Source organism: Tachysurus fulvidraco, chromosome 3 (genome assembly GCF_022655615.1).
Source record: "Tachysurus fulvidraco isolate hzauxx_2018 chromosome 3, HZAU_PFXX_2.0, whole genome shotgun sequence".
Lineage (NCBI taxonomy): Eukaryota > Metazoa > Chordata > Actinopteri > Siluriformes > Bagridae > Tachysurus > Tachysurus fulvidraco.
Genome location: NC_062520.1, coordinates 3,593,187 through 3,610,316, shown reverse-complemented (window position 1 = coordinate 3,610,316; position 17,130 = coordinate 3,593,187). Strand labels below are relative to the sequence as shown.

Here is a 17,130-nt window from a genome sequence, read left to right as displayed (position 1 = left end):
TGGGGCTACACGAACAGTCGGGCTACAAGAATAGTGGGGCTACATGAAAAGTGGGGCTACAGGAACAGTGGGGCTACAGGAACAGTGGTGCTACATGAACAGTGGGGCTACACGAACAGTGGTGCTACATGAACAGGGGGGCTACAGGAACAGTGGTGCTACATGAACAGTGGGGCTACATGAACAGTGGGGCTACAGGAACAATGGGGCTACAGGAACAGTGGTGCTACATGAACAGTGGGGCTACATGAACACTGGGGCTACAGGAACAGTGGTGCTACATGAACAGTGGTGCTACATGAACAGTGGGGCTACATGAACACTGGGGCTACATGAACAGTGGGGCTACAGGAACAGTGGGGCTACAGGAACAGTGGGGCTACATGAACAGTGGGGCTACAGGAACAGTGGGGCTACAGGAACAGTGGGGCTACAGGAACAGTACATGAACAGTGGGGCTACAGGAACAGTGGTGCTACATGAACAGTGGGGCTACATGAACACTGGGGCTACATGAACAGTGGGGCTACATAAACAGTGGGGCTACAGGAACAGTGGTGCTACATGAACAGGGGGGCTACATGAACACTGGGGCTACATGAACACTGGGGCTACATGAACAGTGGGGCTACAGGAACAGTGGGGCTACAGGAACAGTACAGGAACAGTGGGGCTACAGGAACAGTGGGGCTACATGTACAGTGGGGCTACATGAACAGTGGGGCTACATAAACAGTGGGGCTACAAGAACAGTGGGGCTACAAGAACAGTGGGGCTACATGAACAGTGGTGCTACAAGAACAGTGGGGCTACAAGAACAGTGGGGCTACATGAACAGTGGGGCTACAAGAAAAGTGGGGCTACATGAACAGGGGGGCTACAAGAACAGTGGGGCTACATGAACATTGGGAATTCCCCTTATTTGACACCCTCTAGTTCAGTTGTGGGTTTTTGTGCCGTGCACTTTGACCTCTGATCAGCTGATAACAGCCTGTTTGACTTTTTCCCCAGTCTTAAGATTTTGTTGTGTTCATCTGTTTAATTCTAAAATACTTTTGTCAGAACGATGCTGAAATGAATCTGCGAATCTGGCAACCCGTGACATCATCAGTACCACACACACACAGACGCACACACACAGACGCACGCACCCACACGCTCACACACACACACAGAGACGCACGCACCCACACGCTCACACACACACACACACACACACACACACGCGCGCGCTCGCCTAAGAGACAGGTCACACTCATTGTGGATCTCGTAACCTCCGGTCTGCTACGCGTTTATTTCCTTCCGACTACAAAATGAAAACGGGGAAGTAGACGCGCAGTAACGGTGCTCCATCTCTATACACACACACACACACACACACACGCACGCGCGCGCACATTTACATACACCGTGTGTGTGTTTGTGTTAGATTATAGACTTTATTGTTCTTTTCCTCTGTTGTTTGGTGACTAATTTGATCCAGCCGTGATGGAGTGCTGGCGGCAGTGCGCGCTCTGGCTGATCCGGTGTCGCGTGCTCCCTCAATCGCACCGGGTCACCTGGGAAACGGCGCGCGCCTTCGACCTGGCACAGAGTCTCCGGGACGGTGTGCTGCTGTGTCAGCTTCTCAACAACCTCCATCCTCAAACCATCAACCTGAAGGAGATCAACCTCAGGCCGCAGATGTCCCAGGTCAGGAACCACACACACATACGCACACACACACACGCGCACTCACACGCACACACACACTGATAGGAGGAAAGCCAGCATCTAAATGCACTGACACTAAGCTCGGTTCTGCTTTCTCACCATGCTTCAGTTATTTCTCTATAGAAACCCTTTACGGTTCTGTATACACTCCCTGGACACTTTATTAGGAACACCAGACATGGCTTATTTCTTCTCTCTTTAAGTTAATCAGACAAAACAAAGTCAATATAAACCCAAATCCTGTGACCTGAAAATCTTCCTGACTGTCACAAAGCGCTGACACTGGAGACTATTCCAAAAAATGTGAGATACAGAACTCAAGAAAACTTTTTTTTTTAAAGTAATCCTCTAACAATAATTTAAGTCTTTATTATTTATAGATATCTGTTACACGTTGTAATATATATATATATATATATATATATACATATATAGATATATATATCTATATATATATATATATATAGATATATACACGTATATATATATAACAGCACTGCTTTATTTCCTCCTGGTCATGTGACCAATGACATCAAAATCAGCCACATAAAGTTCATAAGAAATCAAGATAAACAAGTATTTTATTTCTAGCTTATCGTGACGATGTGGTTGTCCAGTCAACACTCAAAGATGTTACTCAACACTGTCAGTGTGCGATGTAACACACACACACACACACACACACACACACACACACACACACACACACACACACACACACACACACAAATAAAACAGAAATGTGAAGTTAATCACAAGGATAAAGTCACAGGATGAAGGTGACCAGAGCGTGTGTTGGGTGACCTCATTTCAGAGGAGTGTATGAAAGAGTTTCAAAAGTTCTGTTTGTGTATGTGTCACAATGTGTGTGTGTGTGTGTGTGTGTGTGTGTGTGTGTGTGTGTGTGTGTGTGTGAGTGTGTGTGTGAGTGTGGTGAGTGTTGTAGGGATCGGTTCTGTGGGGTTCCCGATTTTTTATTGAAAACGCCATAACACACCATCTGTAGCGGATTATAAGAAAGACTCATACTGTGTCTTCCTCTCTCTCTCTCTCTCTCTCTCTCTCTCTCTCTCTCTCTCTCTCACACACACACACACACACACACACACACACACACACACACACACACACACACTCAACACGCAACAAAAAACATTTTCATGAACATGTGTGTGTATGGGTCCACACACACACACACACACACACACACACACACACACACACACACACACACACACACACACACACACACAAACAATAGTAATAATACAATTCTTATAATTCATATTCACAAGCTAATTAAAATATAACAATAACATTCTTCTTTCTTTCTTTACAAATGAAAAGTTTTTATAGCTGTCAGATCCCACTGGATCCCCACTAATATAAAATAACAAGTGCACACGCACAAACACACACACACACACACATACACACACACACAGAGCGCTCGTTTTTTATGAAACCATTTTTAGAAACTGACAGACTGATCACTGATGCACAAACAGACAAACAAACAAACAAATAATCTCTTAAAAGTTCTATAATATAACGTTACAGCTTTAGCTCTGACACCGGAGACTCCCTCCATTAAAGTTACCAACATCATCAAAGAAACGATTATATCAGCTCAGTAAATAGCATGCTAATCAGCCGGCTTGCTAATTCATTACAGTAAATTAGCACAGCTCCGTCAGCTCTGGTGTGCAAAACGAGGATGAATAAGATCCATCTGTCCATCTACAGCATGTCATTTTTTTCTTTGTTTTCAGTTTGATCAGAAATGTTAGCAATGGCTTGTGGGTATTCTCAGCTCCTGGCATGTACCGTGAGGTCGATTCTTTATCTGACGATCTAATAGACTTAAAGCATACAGTAATGACGGATGATGGAGCAACCTCGGGTCACGTAGAGGACAAGTGGACGAGGACGACACGTGATATAGAGCACAAAATAAAATAAATAAATAGAAAGTACTCCAGACGTGGTGTCAGGATGGTGTGGAGGTTACATTTCCATAACCAAGGGCTCAGACTCGCATTTATAAACCGTTACATTAAATATTCATGAGCTCTGCGGCGGCCATTTTATCGTTGCATCATTAACGCACCCAGGAGACACGGACAGAAAGAAACAGACAAGAGGGTTTTAAAAAAAAAAACAACAAAAGATGTGAATCTTTAGGAGTCGAAAAATGTACAAAAGTCCTGGATAATTTATTACCCACTCTTATCCAAGCCAAATATCAATAAATTAAAATACAAATTAAATATACACAGGGTTGTAAATCCGTACAGGGTTTCACGTCGGGTCAACATCTTAGGAGAATAAACAGATAAATAAATAAATAAATAAATAAATAAATAGATAAATAAATAAATAGATATGTGATACCTTAAATCATACGTCATTTAACGAACTACCGTTTGTGTCATAAAAAGTCGAATAAAAATAGATTGCAAATAGTTCAATTTGAAATAGAAATAGAATTATGTAGATGCAAAAGGAAAAAAAAATATATAGAAAATATTAAAACATATTTATGAATAAAGGTCGGTGTCAGATCTGTATGACTATTGTGAACAAACAAACAAATAAACAAACAAACAAACACATAAATAAATAAATAATTTTTTTCTTTGATATCCTTGTGAAGAAAATCCACTAATTTTCTCCAAAATTGGCTCCAAATTTAACGTGTCCATTTCACGTGTACAGTACATACGTGTTAGTCAGTAATAACTGAACACCAAATATTAGCTCTATACACACACACTCAATATTATTTCCAAAAAAAATAGATAAAAAGGACCATCTTTAACAGACCCTCAGTCTGATGACGAAGTTAATTATCTTCTATTTCGCTACAGACGATTTCTCCGTCATCATCTCGAACAGATAAAACCAGAGATCTGTCGATGTGATTGGTGATATTTGTGCACTAAAATATTGCTATTGTGATTAAAGTATGCTACAGTCTACGGTCCGTGTATACGTCCGTATTGTGTCTTTTGGTATTTGTTGGATTTCCTTTTGTAAATATCATATTAATATATTACAGATTTACGGCGGCACCTCGTTAGCAGACGTCACTTTGCTGCGCCGTGCTGTGTTTTTTTATTTAAATGTGAAAATGTTTCCCAGTGTTGCGATAACGCAGCCAGCTTGAGATGAAACACGATCGGATGTTATGAGGCAAAATCCCTGAAGGCCGCTCGACCGTAGCTCTGATTTAGGACACAGCTGTTTCCTCTTCGCTCGTCGTTTTACGGTTTGCAGCGTTTCAGGTGTTACTGTGGATACCGTGTGCGCTCGCACGTGTGCGTTCTTCTCGTCGTGCCGAGATCCTTCTGCGTCTTCTCTGTGTTTTGAGTTTGGTGTAGCGGCAGAACAGACTCGAATGTACAGAAAAGGGCTGAAAGTCTGATAGTAGACTTTATTTATTCTTGGAGAACAAATGACACAACTGAAAAAAAAGAAAAGAAAGGTTAGCTAGAACTCACGTCGGACACACAGCACCTAAGTGACACATCTCCAAAGTGTAAGTGCTTTACCAGGCGGTCCACACATCCTGTGAGCCGACCGCTGGAGATTGTTTACAGCGAGGGTTTGTGCAAGAGCAGATATTATTCTAGATCATTTACTTTCTTTTATTCATTTGATAAACTGTTTTAGTTTTATTTATTATAAAGTATTTCACACATTCAGTGGCTCTCTGCTAGGTTTCTGTCTCTGACTCGGAGTTCCTGCCTGTCCTTTCCCACAAAAAAGACGAATCGATTAAATATAAAAAGGTTTGTCTAGTATCGTCTGTCGCGGTTCACAGTTCGCTCAGTTCTTCAGGTTGCCTTTAGAAAACTTGACCGATCTCACTATTACTATTTCTAGAAGAAGGTTTGGCTTTTTACCAATCCCACAAATTCCAGTAGAAGATTGGACAAATTCCAGTTCAGCGATTCCCGCAGAAAATTTGTTTAACTTTTTTTTAGTTAAGGCGGTAGGGTTCGGCGGGGTGGGCGGGGCCCTGGGGGCGGGGCTTCTTTGTGAGATAGACCACAGACTCTGTACTACGTTTAACAATTCTTAAAAACAGCCATGTGCAACCTAGCTAGCAGGTAAAGTACTCAAAAAAAAAATCACCAACTAACTTACTTTAAATTTGCAAGAACTATAGACTAATACAATAACAGGCTACAATAACCCCAAACATAAGTCCACTTACAGTTCTCACGGTCACGCGTTTTATCAACTGGCTAGTTATCCTCCAGACCACGTCTTTCTCTCATTTCGGCCGTGTGGCGCGCGTGCTCGCTCGCGGTGTGAAGCGCGTCCACGCTATTCTCCGAGATGCGCTTGACGGCCTTTTGTGCAGCGGAATTACTATTTTTTGACTACCTAGTTAAGGCGGTAGGGCTTCCCAGCTTAGGCGGGCCGCCCGAACTACAAAGTGCTGTGGGAAACCATGTAGTTCCTTCCACAGACAGTTTGACCAATCTCTCCCTGATCCAGCAAAAATTCTGACCAGTCCTGCCTTCTCCTAAGGCAGGTTTCACCAATCCCTACTGCTCCCACAGCAAATTCCTCTAGCTTTCATGTGATATTTCACCAATCCCCCTTCTTCGAATAGAAACATTGACAGATCACGTCTTCTCCAACATATCGTTTGATCAATTCCTGTAAATACTGTAGTCGACCGATCCCGTTGGTTCCCGTCTGCTGTGGGAGTGTGTGGTCTCATGCACACCTTTACCATGAGAATGACATGAATGGCATTTGGCAGGCGTTCTTATCCAGAGCAGCTTACATTTTATCTCATTTATACAACTGAGCAATTAAGGGTTAAGGATTAAACACACAACCGTAACCCTAACCCTAAGTGGTGGCTCAAGTGGTTAAAGCTCTGGGTTGTTGATTGGACGTTTGGTGTTCAGGCTGCCATTGTTGGGCCCTTTATCTAGGCCATTAACCCTTTTATAGCTGTATCATAGCTGCCCCTGTGCTCTGACCCCAAGAAACCAGCATTAAGAATGAACCATAGTGAGCATGAGTGTGAACTCAGAACAACTGCTGAAGCTTTGTAGCTAATTTGTCGAAGATCTTCAGTTCAGTTGTTACAACAGTTGAAACACTCTGTCTTTAATTCTCTGGAAGGCAGAACGAAATTAAAGCGATTCTAAACACCGTTATTGTTCACCGCTATCTGGGAGACTCATGCGACGCCCACGGAGGTCTCATTTCCGTAAAAAAACGGCAACAAAAAAAATACATCCATATAATATGTTAGCGATATCGCCCACTCTCAAGGGCAAGTTTCTGGTAATTGAGAGTCATGCAGCGTGTAAACACTCACTACAGAGTGCAGCGGAGCTCAGTCCTCTGTGAGATGACTTCTTCTGAAAGTGTGTGTGGTTTTTTTTTTCTCTATTGTGTGTGTGTGTGTGTATGTGTGGTGGCAAAGTGAAAGCAATGGCAACAGGTGCAGAAACCGGGTCAAAAACTGAGCTGTATTTAGAAAACGCTAAGATAAACGTGCAATGGAAATCTTTTACATCGTCTGCACTAACACACGTCGTCTATCTAGTTAACTATTATAAATAGTCAGTTTAATTAAGTGTGTGTGTGTGTGTGTGTGTGTGATAAACAATAACCCTCATGTCAACCCATCCTTCAGGGAAACGAGTCCTGAATAAATGAATAAAGTCGACGAGCAGAACTATGGCTCGTAGGCTGAAACACACACTGCGTGATCGGACGCACACATTCCGAGCAGCCACGCCCAGGAAATGAGGAAACGGGATGGAGGAAGGAAGTGAAACCAAACAGACATTCTCAGTCAAAGACATTTCTTTTTTTCTTTTTTTTCCACCCTGTTAATGTCAAAACAGGGTTAAAAAAAATCAACACAACATCACCTGTGTAATAAGTTTACAAGCTAATTGTGGTTTCTAAGGGAAACCGAACCCGGCATGTGAAAGTATCGCTTTTATTTTATCGACGAATTAAAAACCGGATCCCGAACCGTGAATACGGGTCAAACGATATGTCACGGTTATTTTATTTGGTTATTTATTTATTTATATTCCTTGTTTAGATCAGGTTTAAACTCAACAGATATCTGTCTGCATTTGCCTACAGATATTTTCATATACTTTAGATATACAGGGATGAAATTAAAATTAGATATATTAAAATGAAATATAAACCAAATTATTATTATTTTTACATTACTACATATTTAGAATATCAGTCAAAAGTCGGCACAATTCGCGGTAGTGTTTACTCAAGGAAAGTCGCACATGATTATGAAATACTGTAAGGAGAGGAAGAGTGTTGAAATTCTAATAGGAGACAGGAATAGAGCTATATGTATTGTCCTATTTGTAAATATCATTAATATTTTTTCTTCTACTTTATTGTTTCAGACAGTAAACAGGAACTAATGTCAGGTAGGAACTAACTTTGTGAGCAGAGAACTGAAAAACACACACCATAGGATTCATTAGAAGAATCATTCAAGCCGAACATCTGGATTACTGCATCATAGCTCATTTGCATAGAATAAAAAAAAATCGAATGTTGCGAAATCCGTGTCACGCCAGGAACGATCGCTTGTTATTCGTGTCCGCAGACGTAGGTTTAGAGACGTTCCGAAGCTTCCAGGATCGAACGAGTCGCATATTTCACCGATTTGTACATAAAAAAACATCTCCGATCACAAACATGGCTGCAGACCAGCACAGTAGATCACTGCGCTTTTCAACAGACGGCAAAACGACCTCGACTTTAATATCCAATACAAATCCCAAACACGACATCTCAACATTTTTCGTTATGACAAGGAATGAAATATGTGTCACGGATAAACAACACAATCCTCCTGGCAGATAGCTAACATCTGGCCGAGCGGTTAAGTCTGACATATTTAATGTTCTCCTCTGGTTTTCTGTCTCTCTTTAAAATGATGACCATTTCACTGTATAAAACAAAGCAGGTTTGCTCATTTAATGAACAGACTCGGCCGAAAGTGAAATTCAACCAGAACCCACCAGAGAACCGAAACCAGAATCGCTGAAATATCAAATTACCGTTTCGGCCTCGGATTAAATGATTCAATTCTTTTTATTTATTTTTTCTTCTTTTTATTAAAGTTATGAATGAAAAAGTACAGAAACAACATCAATCAATAAAGAACAATTCTTTGAGTAGCATGTAGCATAAAATGCTACAGTAACTAATCATTTTGAAAATAAAAATACAGAATAGGAGTGGAACACGGTGGCTTAGCGGTTAGCACGTTCGCCTCACACCTCAGGGTCGGGGGTTCGATTCCCACCTCCACCTTGTGTGTGTGGAGTTTGCATGTTCTCCCCGTGCCTCGGGGGTTTCCTCCGGGTACTCCGGTTTCCTCCCCCGGTCCAAAGACATGCATGGTAGGTTGATTGGCATCTCTGGAAAATTGTCCATAGTGTGTGAGTGTGTGAGTGAATGAGAGTGTGTGTGCCCTGTGATGGGCTGGCACTCCGTCCAGGGTGTATCCTGCCTCGATGCCCGATGACGCCTGAGATCCGAGAAGTTCGGATAAGCGGTAGAAAATGAGTGAGTGAATGAATGAAATACAGAATAAAAGAATACATCAGGCCATCTTTAAAAATATTCTTGTTTGCCGTAACTCGACCGACCCTGCCAATTTAGGACCGACTCAATTTTTACAATTTTTTTTGCTTTAAGTCCGACCGACTTGCCGGTTGTAAATTTGCTAGACCGACTTTTTTTTTTTTTTTTTTACTCTTCAGACAACTAATACAAAAGCAATAAAATAATATTAATTATATTTTAGTAAGTATTGTAAATAAATATATAAACTGCCTCGGCCTACATACAGACAAAGGCTACGTTCTTTCTTTTAAATAAGGACCCGTGACGTCATCTACAGTATGTTTACACTATTGGTTACCGGATGTCACACTACGGCCTGTGCGTTCGCTTCGTCTCATTCTCTCATTCACTGTCAGAGTCGACGGTTCGCGCTCAGTAATGACGGCTGTGGCTGCAGTAAACAAAATGTTCGCGGTCACCGTTCAAAGTCATACGGGTTCGGGCGTTGTTTTAAAGTAATACCCACTGTACGTAATCACCATCACCAAAATTGTACTTTTTTTTTTACATTGAAACTTAAAAAAAAAAAATTAGACCTACCTACTGACTCTTTTTTAAAAATTATTTATTTAATTTAATTTAATTAAATTTAATTTAATTTTATTTAATTTTATTAAATTTTTTTTTTTTTACTGTTACTGCAAACCAAAATATTTTTAAGAATGGCCTCAGATGAAATTCATGCAGTTTTATTTTTTCTACACTTTACTATATATTTTAAATAGGCCTTATTTTCGGTACAGTGACTCGTGTATCTGCCGTTTGATCTAAATAAAACTTTGTCAGAATTTTCGGGACTTTTCCACATTCTGCGGTTTTAATGTTCATGTAGTGCATCTGCAAAAAAGTTTTATGCTGTTTGTAAAGGAGCAGTTTTTTCTGAAACATTTAAATCTGTACATCCTCAGCTCTGTACAGTCATCTTGAAACAAGCTTCGCTCGATCCAGACTGTATTTCAGTACCTTTTTGTCAACTTCCCCTAATTACTCAATTGTACGTATCACACCATCACCTACACGGTGCTGAGTGACGCTAACACTGCGAGCATTATGAGTATTCTTTTTAAACATTATTTGTGATAGTTTTCCAGGCTGCGATCCGATTACTGTACATTATTTCATTAAATTGGCAGCACTTTAGATGACGTTGCCTACGTAGAACTCGGTCCTTCATTCTGTTTTCGTCGTCCTGAGCCGTCTGCTGTGTCCAGGGCCGCGTTAAGGTCTTTAGCGTCTCACAGCGATCGGTTGCTGTAGTTACTGACACCGAATGATACCATCACTTTCTTTCTCCGGACACAGGACTCGGGGACGACGCGCGGCCTGCGGTTTGAAGGTGGATTCAAACGAATGAATCGATATTTTGCTAATACACGGTGAAGTGAATAAGTTTTCACCCCCTTGAAAATGTCCCCGTTTAGTAATGCTGCAAGTAATTGTATTGCAGTGTACATTTTACAGGGAAATAAATGTAGAGCGAAGTCGGCGCTGGTGGTTTCTTTGTCTCTAACGCCATCGGTAAAGACAGACGGCTCTTATGGTGTCCGTAACCCGAACCACCTCTCTTTACTCAAAGGTTACCGAGGAAAGTGTGTAAGGTTTTGTAGGTTCTGCTTCAGTAACCATAAAAAAAAATCAGAAGTCACTTTTTAATTTACTTTAGTATTTATTTATAACTTTATTTCTCATCTTTCTCTTGTTCATAGACGTAATTGAATATAAGACATTGTACACTTCCTTTGTGTGTGTGTGTGTGTGTGTGTGTGTGTGTGTGTGTGTGTGTGATAAACAATAACCCTCATGGCAACCCATCCATCAAGGAAATGAGTCCTGAATAAATGAATAAATTTCTCTGGACTCTCATATATATATATATATAGTGACTAAACTGTTGTGTTAAAAATAATATTAGATGGCAGCAAGAATTTACTACATTATTAATCACAAAATAAAGATTCAGCACAAAAGTAAAAAGCGCAAATTAAATATCGTATGCAATGTACATTTTAGTAGAAATTTCGACCAATCCTAAAAAAATCCCATAGGAAGTTTGTCCAATTCCACCAACTGGAGTAGAAATCTTGACCATTCCCACTAGTACGTATTAGAGAATGTTTGACCAGTGAGGTGAAGAAGTTTTCACCCCCCCCCCCTCGAATTCATCTAGTTTTACAGCAAAATGCTTTTCAAAAAAAATTCAACATAAAAGTCATGACATCATAAATGTCATGGGAAAGTATACACACCTATTTCTGTGAAGTAGTGACACGATTAGCTGAATGAATTGAAGTTAAAGTGTCACATGATCTAAATATAAACACACACACATGTTCCTGGAAGATTCCAGAGTCGGTCAAGAATATCCGAACAAAAAAATATACAAAAGTCTAGGAAGTCCAGGAGAACCTTCTGGAAAGGGATTAATCAGGGTTTGGTTATTGAAATGTTTGAATTTTGAAGATCTCACAATGAAATAATTTTTATTGGAAGAATACAGTAGAACCTTCCAGGAAAAGTCAGTGACTGGCAAAGGAAGTAGCAACCAACAGGCCGAGGGGAACTCTGAAGAAGATGGTTAGAGATCCAAAGCTCAGGAGAAACTGTTAGCAGGTTGATGGTAAGATCATAACATTGAGGACTGTGTTTCATCACCCCGAGAACATCATCCTCACACTGAAACATGCTGGCGGTAGCATCACTGCCAGAGTTTCCCCCTGGCTTCCTTTCTGACTGATCCTCTTTTTGCAGGATTATTTTAAGAGTGGGATTGTTTAGACATGCAATTAGTACCATGTGAAACTGGTGGCTAGGCTTCTGAAGAAAACGTCCTCACCTCAAGGAAATAACAATAGAAATCGGAAATATTAAAAATACAGACGAAACGTTTAAGAGGAAACACCCTTAAGGCGAATATGGAGAGATGAATCACCGCAAACTCCCCTTAACCATCTACCCCTACACCCCTCCCCCTTCCATCCTCTAATCCCCTCCCCCACACCTCCTCCACCTCCTGTGGTGAATCACCGGCTATATCAGTACATACAGGATGTAAGTCGGTGTGTGTGTGTGTGTGTGTGCGCGTGTGTGTGTGTGCGCGTGTGTGTGTGTGCGCGTGTGTGTGTGTGCGCGTGTGTGTGTGTATGTGTGTGTGCGCGAGTGTGTAAATGGGTTTTTAAAATTAGACATCGCAGCACTAACAGATGTTTACGGTGTTAATCACTTACATAAAAAACATTTGGAACAGTTATGACTTGATGTTTATACAGATATTTGTCATAATAATAATAATAATAATAATAATAATAATAATAATAATAATAATAATAATAATACAGCAATTAAGTCAAACCAATACAAAATAGTGTCTGCGATATCTAGCTTTTATTTCTTCTGCCACAAAATTGTTCCTATAGTTCTGTGTATATACGATAGACGATTTTAACCGAATGAATCCTAAACATTCTCATAATAAGGATATGTTTTTATTATTATTATTTTTATTGTGGCAATGTTTTTTAATGTTAAAATACAAATTCTTTTATATCATCAAGAATTTAAAAAGTGAAATAAAATCAAACGGAATTAACTTAGCAAAGAATAATAAATACAGAAGCAGCTGAATCCAGTACAGTGACTGGTGATAGGTAACGTGGACATGGTCGTATCCCCCGATGAACACGTAGCCTGGACAGATCGACGCTCGTCTTCTTTTAATTCGCACAGATCTACACACGTCTTTTACGTCTTTCTCACATTTATGAAGAGTGGTTATTTAAGTTACCACAGCCTTCCTGTCATCTTGAGACACAGTGTTTCCATGCACAACTTCCCCGTGCTGAAGGTTTATTTATTTATTTAATTATTTGTTTGTTTGTTGCACCATTTTGTGTAAATTCTACTAGACGTCTTATTATCCAAGAAGACACCCAGTTTCTGAAATAAGCATATTGGCCCCGACATCCGGTAACAGAATCGTGTTCATTCATTCCCATAAAACTGATATTTTTTCGGACACTTTTTGTTTTAAAAAGGTTCCTCATGTGAAGGAGCATCGGCGCTTATGAATATTAATGAATATTAATGGAACGCCCCACTAGTTTATTAAGCGCGACTGTGGAGAATAAAAGAAATATTTGTATGTATATTATATCCTCATGTTTGTGACACTGAAGGGTGTGATTATAAACGGTTATAAACAACAGAGAGTGGTATAATAACCAGAGAGAGTGTTATTATGAATAATGTCCTTTCTACAGTCAGATACAGTCTGATAATTATGTATTGATAAGGAGGTTGTTGTCCTCAAAGACCACATGGAGTTGCATCTCCTCTTAGAATGTTCACTCAATATCACATATTATTGTGTGTACACAATCTGTGTGTGTGTGTGTAGGTGTGTGTGTGTGTAGGTGTGTGGGGTATCAGATACACCGATATTCGTTCCTGACAAGGTCATCTTCTGACCCGCAATGTTAGCGTGGTTAGAGATGTAGATGACTCTTTCATGTTTTTTCTGCGGGGGAAATAAATGTAGAGCGAAGTCGGCGCTGGTGGTTTCTTTGTCTCTAACGGCAAAGAACCTTTGTCTTTGACAGACGGCTCTTATGGTGTCCGTAACCCGAACCACCTCTCTTTACTCAAAGGTTACTGAGGAAAGTGGAAAGTGTGTAAGGTTTTGTAGGTTCTGCTTCAGTAACCATAAAAAAAAAAAAATATGCTTAATTTAATTTCATTTACTTTAGTATTTATTTATAAATTTATTTCTCATCTTTCTCTTGAATATATATTTCACTTAATTGAATATACGACATTGTACACTTCCTTTGTGTGTGTGTGTGTGTGTTTGTGTGTGATAAACAATAACCCTCATGTCAACCCATCCATCAAGGAAATGAATCCTGAATAAATGAATAAATTTCTCTGGACTTTCACATATATATATATATATATATATATATATATATATATATATATATATATATATATATATATATATATAGTGACCAAACAGTTGTGTTAAAAATAATATTAGATAGCTTTTTTAAATAGCAGCAAGAATTTACTACATTATTAATCACAAAATAAAGATTCAGCACAAAAGTAAAAAGAGCAAATTAAATATTAATGAATATTAATGAATATTAATGAATATTAATGACCCACCGCCCTAACAGGCCTATCAAGGTGGAGTGCGATTGTGGAAACTAAAAGAAATAATGTGTCTATTATATTATGTGTTAGATGTGTTTAGCCGCTGTCGATATCTGGTGACTTGGTGCTTAATTTCATTTTATATAATTCAATATTTATCTATTTAATGATTTATCGAAAATAAAGATTCGCACAAAAGTAAAAACAATACTCCAAAGTCATATTGTATATTATATAAATAAATCTATTAATGAATATTGATCAGAGAAATGAGTGACTCTACCTGGATAAATGGTACAGTTATAATCTTTGGCTGGTGTATAAGAGGAATAAAGAAAGTGTGTGTGTGTGTGTGTGTGTTTTAAATATTAGCAGTGTATCTATAACAAAACCATCTGATTTCATCCATTACTCATATTCATCACACTCTCTGTAACGCTCTTTCTGATTGGACATGCTAACATGACATGCTAACTAGCTACTGTACATCTGAAAATGATTAAATTTTAAAGGAAACTGTGAAAGAGACGACTTCACTAATATCTCCATGACGTTTATACGCTATTCGCCAAAGTATTAGCAAAACCTTTATTATTAGCAATACATTTTACTATTAGCAAAACATGTTAACATTAGCAAGCATGTCACTATTAGCAAATCACATGTAAAGCAGATTGTTAGCAAATGTTACTTTTACTAAAACACGTTACTATTAGCAAATCATTTTACTTTTAGGAAACATTAAACACATAAAGACACGGTGGCTTAGTGGTTAGCACGTTCGCCTCACACCTGTAGGGTTGGGGGTTCGATTCCCGCCTCCGCCTTGTGTGTGTGGAGATTGCATGTTCTCCCCGTGCCTCGGGGGTTTCCTCCGGGTACTCCGGTTTCCTCCCCCGGTCCAAAGACATGCATGGTAGGTTGATTAGCATCTCCGAAGGGGGTACAAAATGTATTTTAGCCATTAGCCAAAAACACTGCTTAGCAATCAGAAACATAATCTAGTAATACTAATAAAATAGAGATTTGTTTGTTCTAATAACAGTTAGCTATTAGCATGTGCAAACATGCTGCTGTTAGCAAAAACTTTACTATGTATAAAAAAAAAAAACAACTTTGAACAGAGTTTTAGACTCATGGTATCTTAATTATGTAATCTAGTGAACCAGAGTTAATGTAACCAATGATAGAGACTTACAGGTAAGTCCTTTTGTACGTCGCTCTGGATAAGAGTCTGCCAAATGCTGTAAATGTAAAATGTAAATGAACTATGAGCAAAACATGTTAATATTAGCAAAACTTTGTTTAGCTATCAGCCAAGTAAAGGTGTAGCATTAGCATGTGCTAGCAATGTTGTTGTGTGCTGAGTTAGAAATATTAGCCAAAATTCACTTCGGTGTTTAATGGACATTGAGTAAACTTACTGCTTGTGCTAATATTAGCTTAGCTAGCGTTAACGTCGGTTTATTGCTAGCTATAAATTCACGTACTTTCAGAACGTCTTTCATTTACGACCTTTTTTAAATGATTAGCAAGCGAGCAAGGAGACGACATGAGGCGACCTTGTGCATGATTTCACAACCTCATCTCATCTCTCTCTCTCTCTCTCTCTCTCTCTCTCTCTCTCTCTCTCTCTCTCTCTCTCGCGCGCTCTCTCAATGTGCTGATATGTTACCATTTCTATAGCAACAGAATTCCCAGAGCTTATATACAAAAAGATGTCCAGTCGCTGATATGAAGACGACAAGTTATTTTTTGTAACAAGATTTTTTTAACCCTTTATACCATTACACTGACACTCCAGAAAGACTTCTGGGAAACAACTGTTTTTGTTTTTCTGTGAACTTTTCTATGAATATTTCACTTCTAGTATTGTAGAGGAAAACAGAAATAGTAATGAAACTCTACTCTGAGTGTCTACTTTCATATGAGCTTCATATTAACACCACCGTGTAGCGAGACATGAGGAAGACGATATTTTAGCCGCCGACGAGACCACTGTTACTGAATGTACACAGGATTTAGTGAAAGTGTAAATGAGAGTGAAAATGACCGAATATGGTCAACGCTGTTCGTCGGCACGACAGAGATGAGACAGATGAAGTGTGCAGGGATTTGAAGGGTGGAGAGGTTTTTGTAAGTCAGGAAACACACACTGTCCTGCCAGGGCAAAATGACGAGTGAGTAGAAGCAGCTGTGTCACAATTTGGGCCAGCTCAGGCTTACACAAGACACACAACACACACACCGCACTGACTCGACTCAGACTGAGACGATGCTTCACCTCAGATGAGAAAAAAAACAGAAGGATGAGTTTGGGCATGTGCTAATGTTTAATGCTAGTATGCTAGTTTTTCAGTCTGAGCTGAAGTCGTCATAGACGGCATGGTAAACACTTCTGTGTGGGATTAGACATTTTTTCTAGATTTTTCTTTTAAAGAAAAGACCCGAGAAGTTCCGATAAGTGGTAGAAAATGAATGAATGAATGAATGAATAATAATAATAATAATAAAGTTAATAATAATAATAATAATAATAGTTATAATAATAATAATAGTAATAATAATAATAAAGTTAATAATAATAATAAAGTTAATAATAATAATAAT

General features: G+C 39.3%; 1 protein-coding gene across 3 annotated transcripts in view; it reads left to right on the top strand.

The window, feature by feature from the left end:
• The first annotated feature begins 1,166 nt into the window (after window positions 1-1,166).
• Window positions 1,167-17,130, top strand: part of LOC113651840 (guanine nucleotide exchange factor VAV3) — a 93,111-nt gene continuing 77,147 nt past the window's right edge. The window contains exon 1 of one of the 3 annotated variants that reach the window (XM_047810739.1): window positions 1,167-1,692. In XM_047810739.1, the coding sequence (XP_047666695.1) occupies window positions 1,489-1,692 (204 nt within the window). In that variant the 5' untranslated portion in view covers window positions 1,167-1,488. The remainder of the gene's footprint in view (window positions 1,693-17,130) is intronic. The other 2 variants (XM_047810738.1, XM_047810740.1) reach the window with 2 other exon arrangements.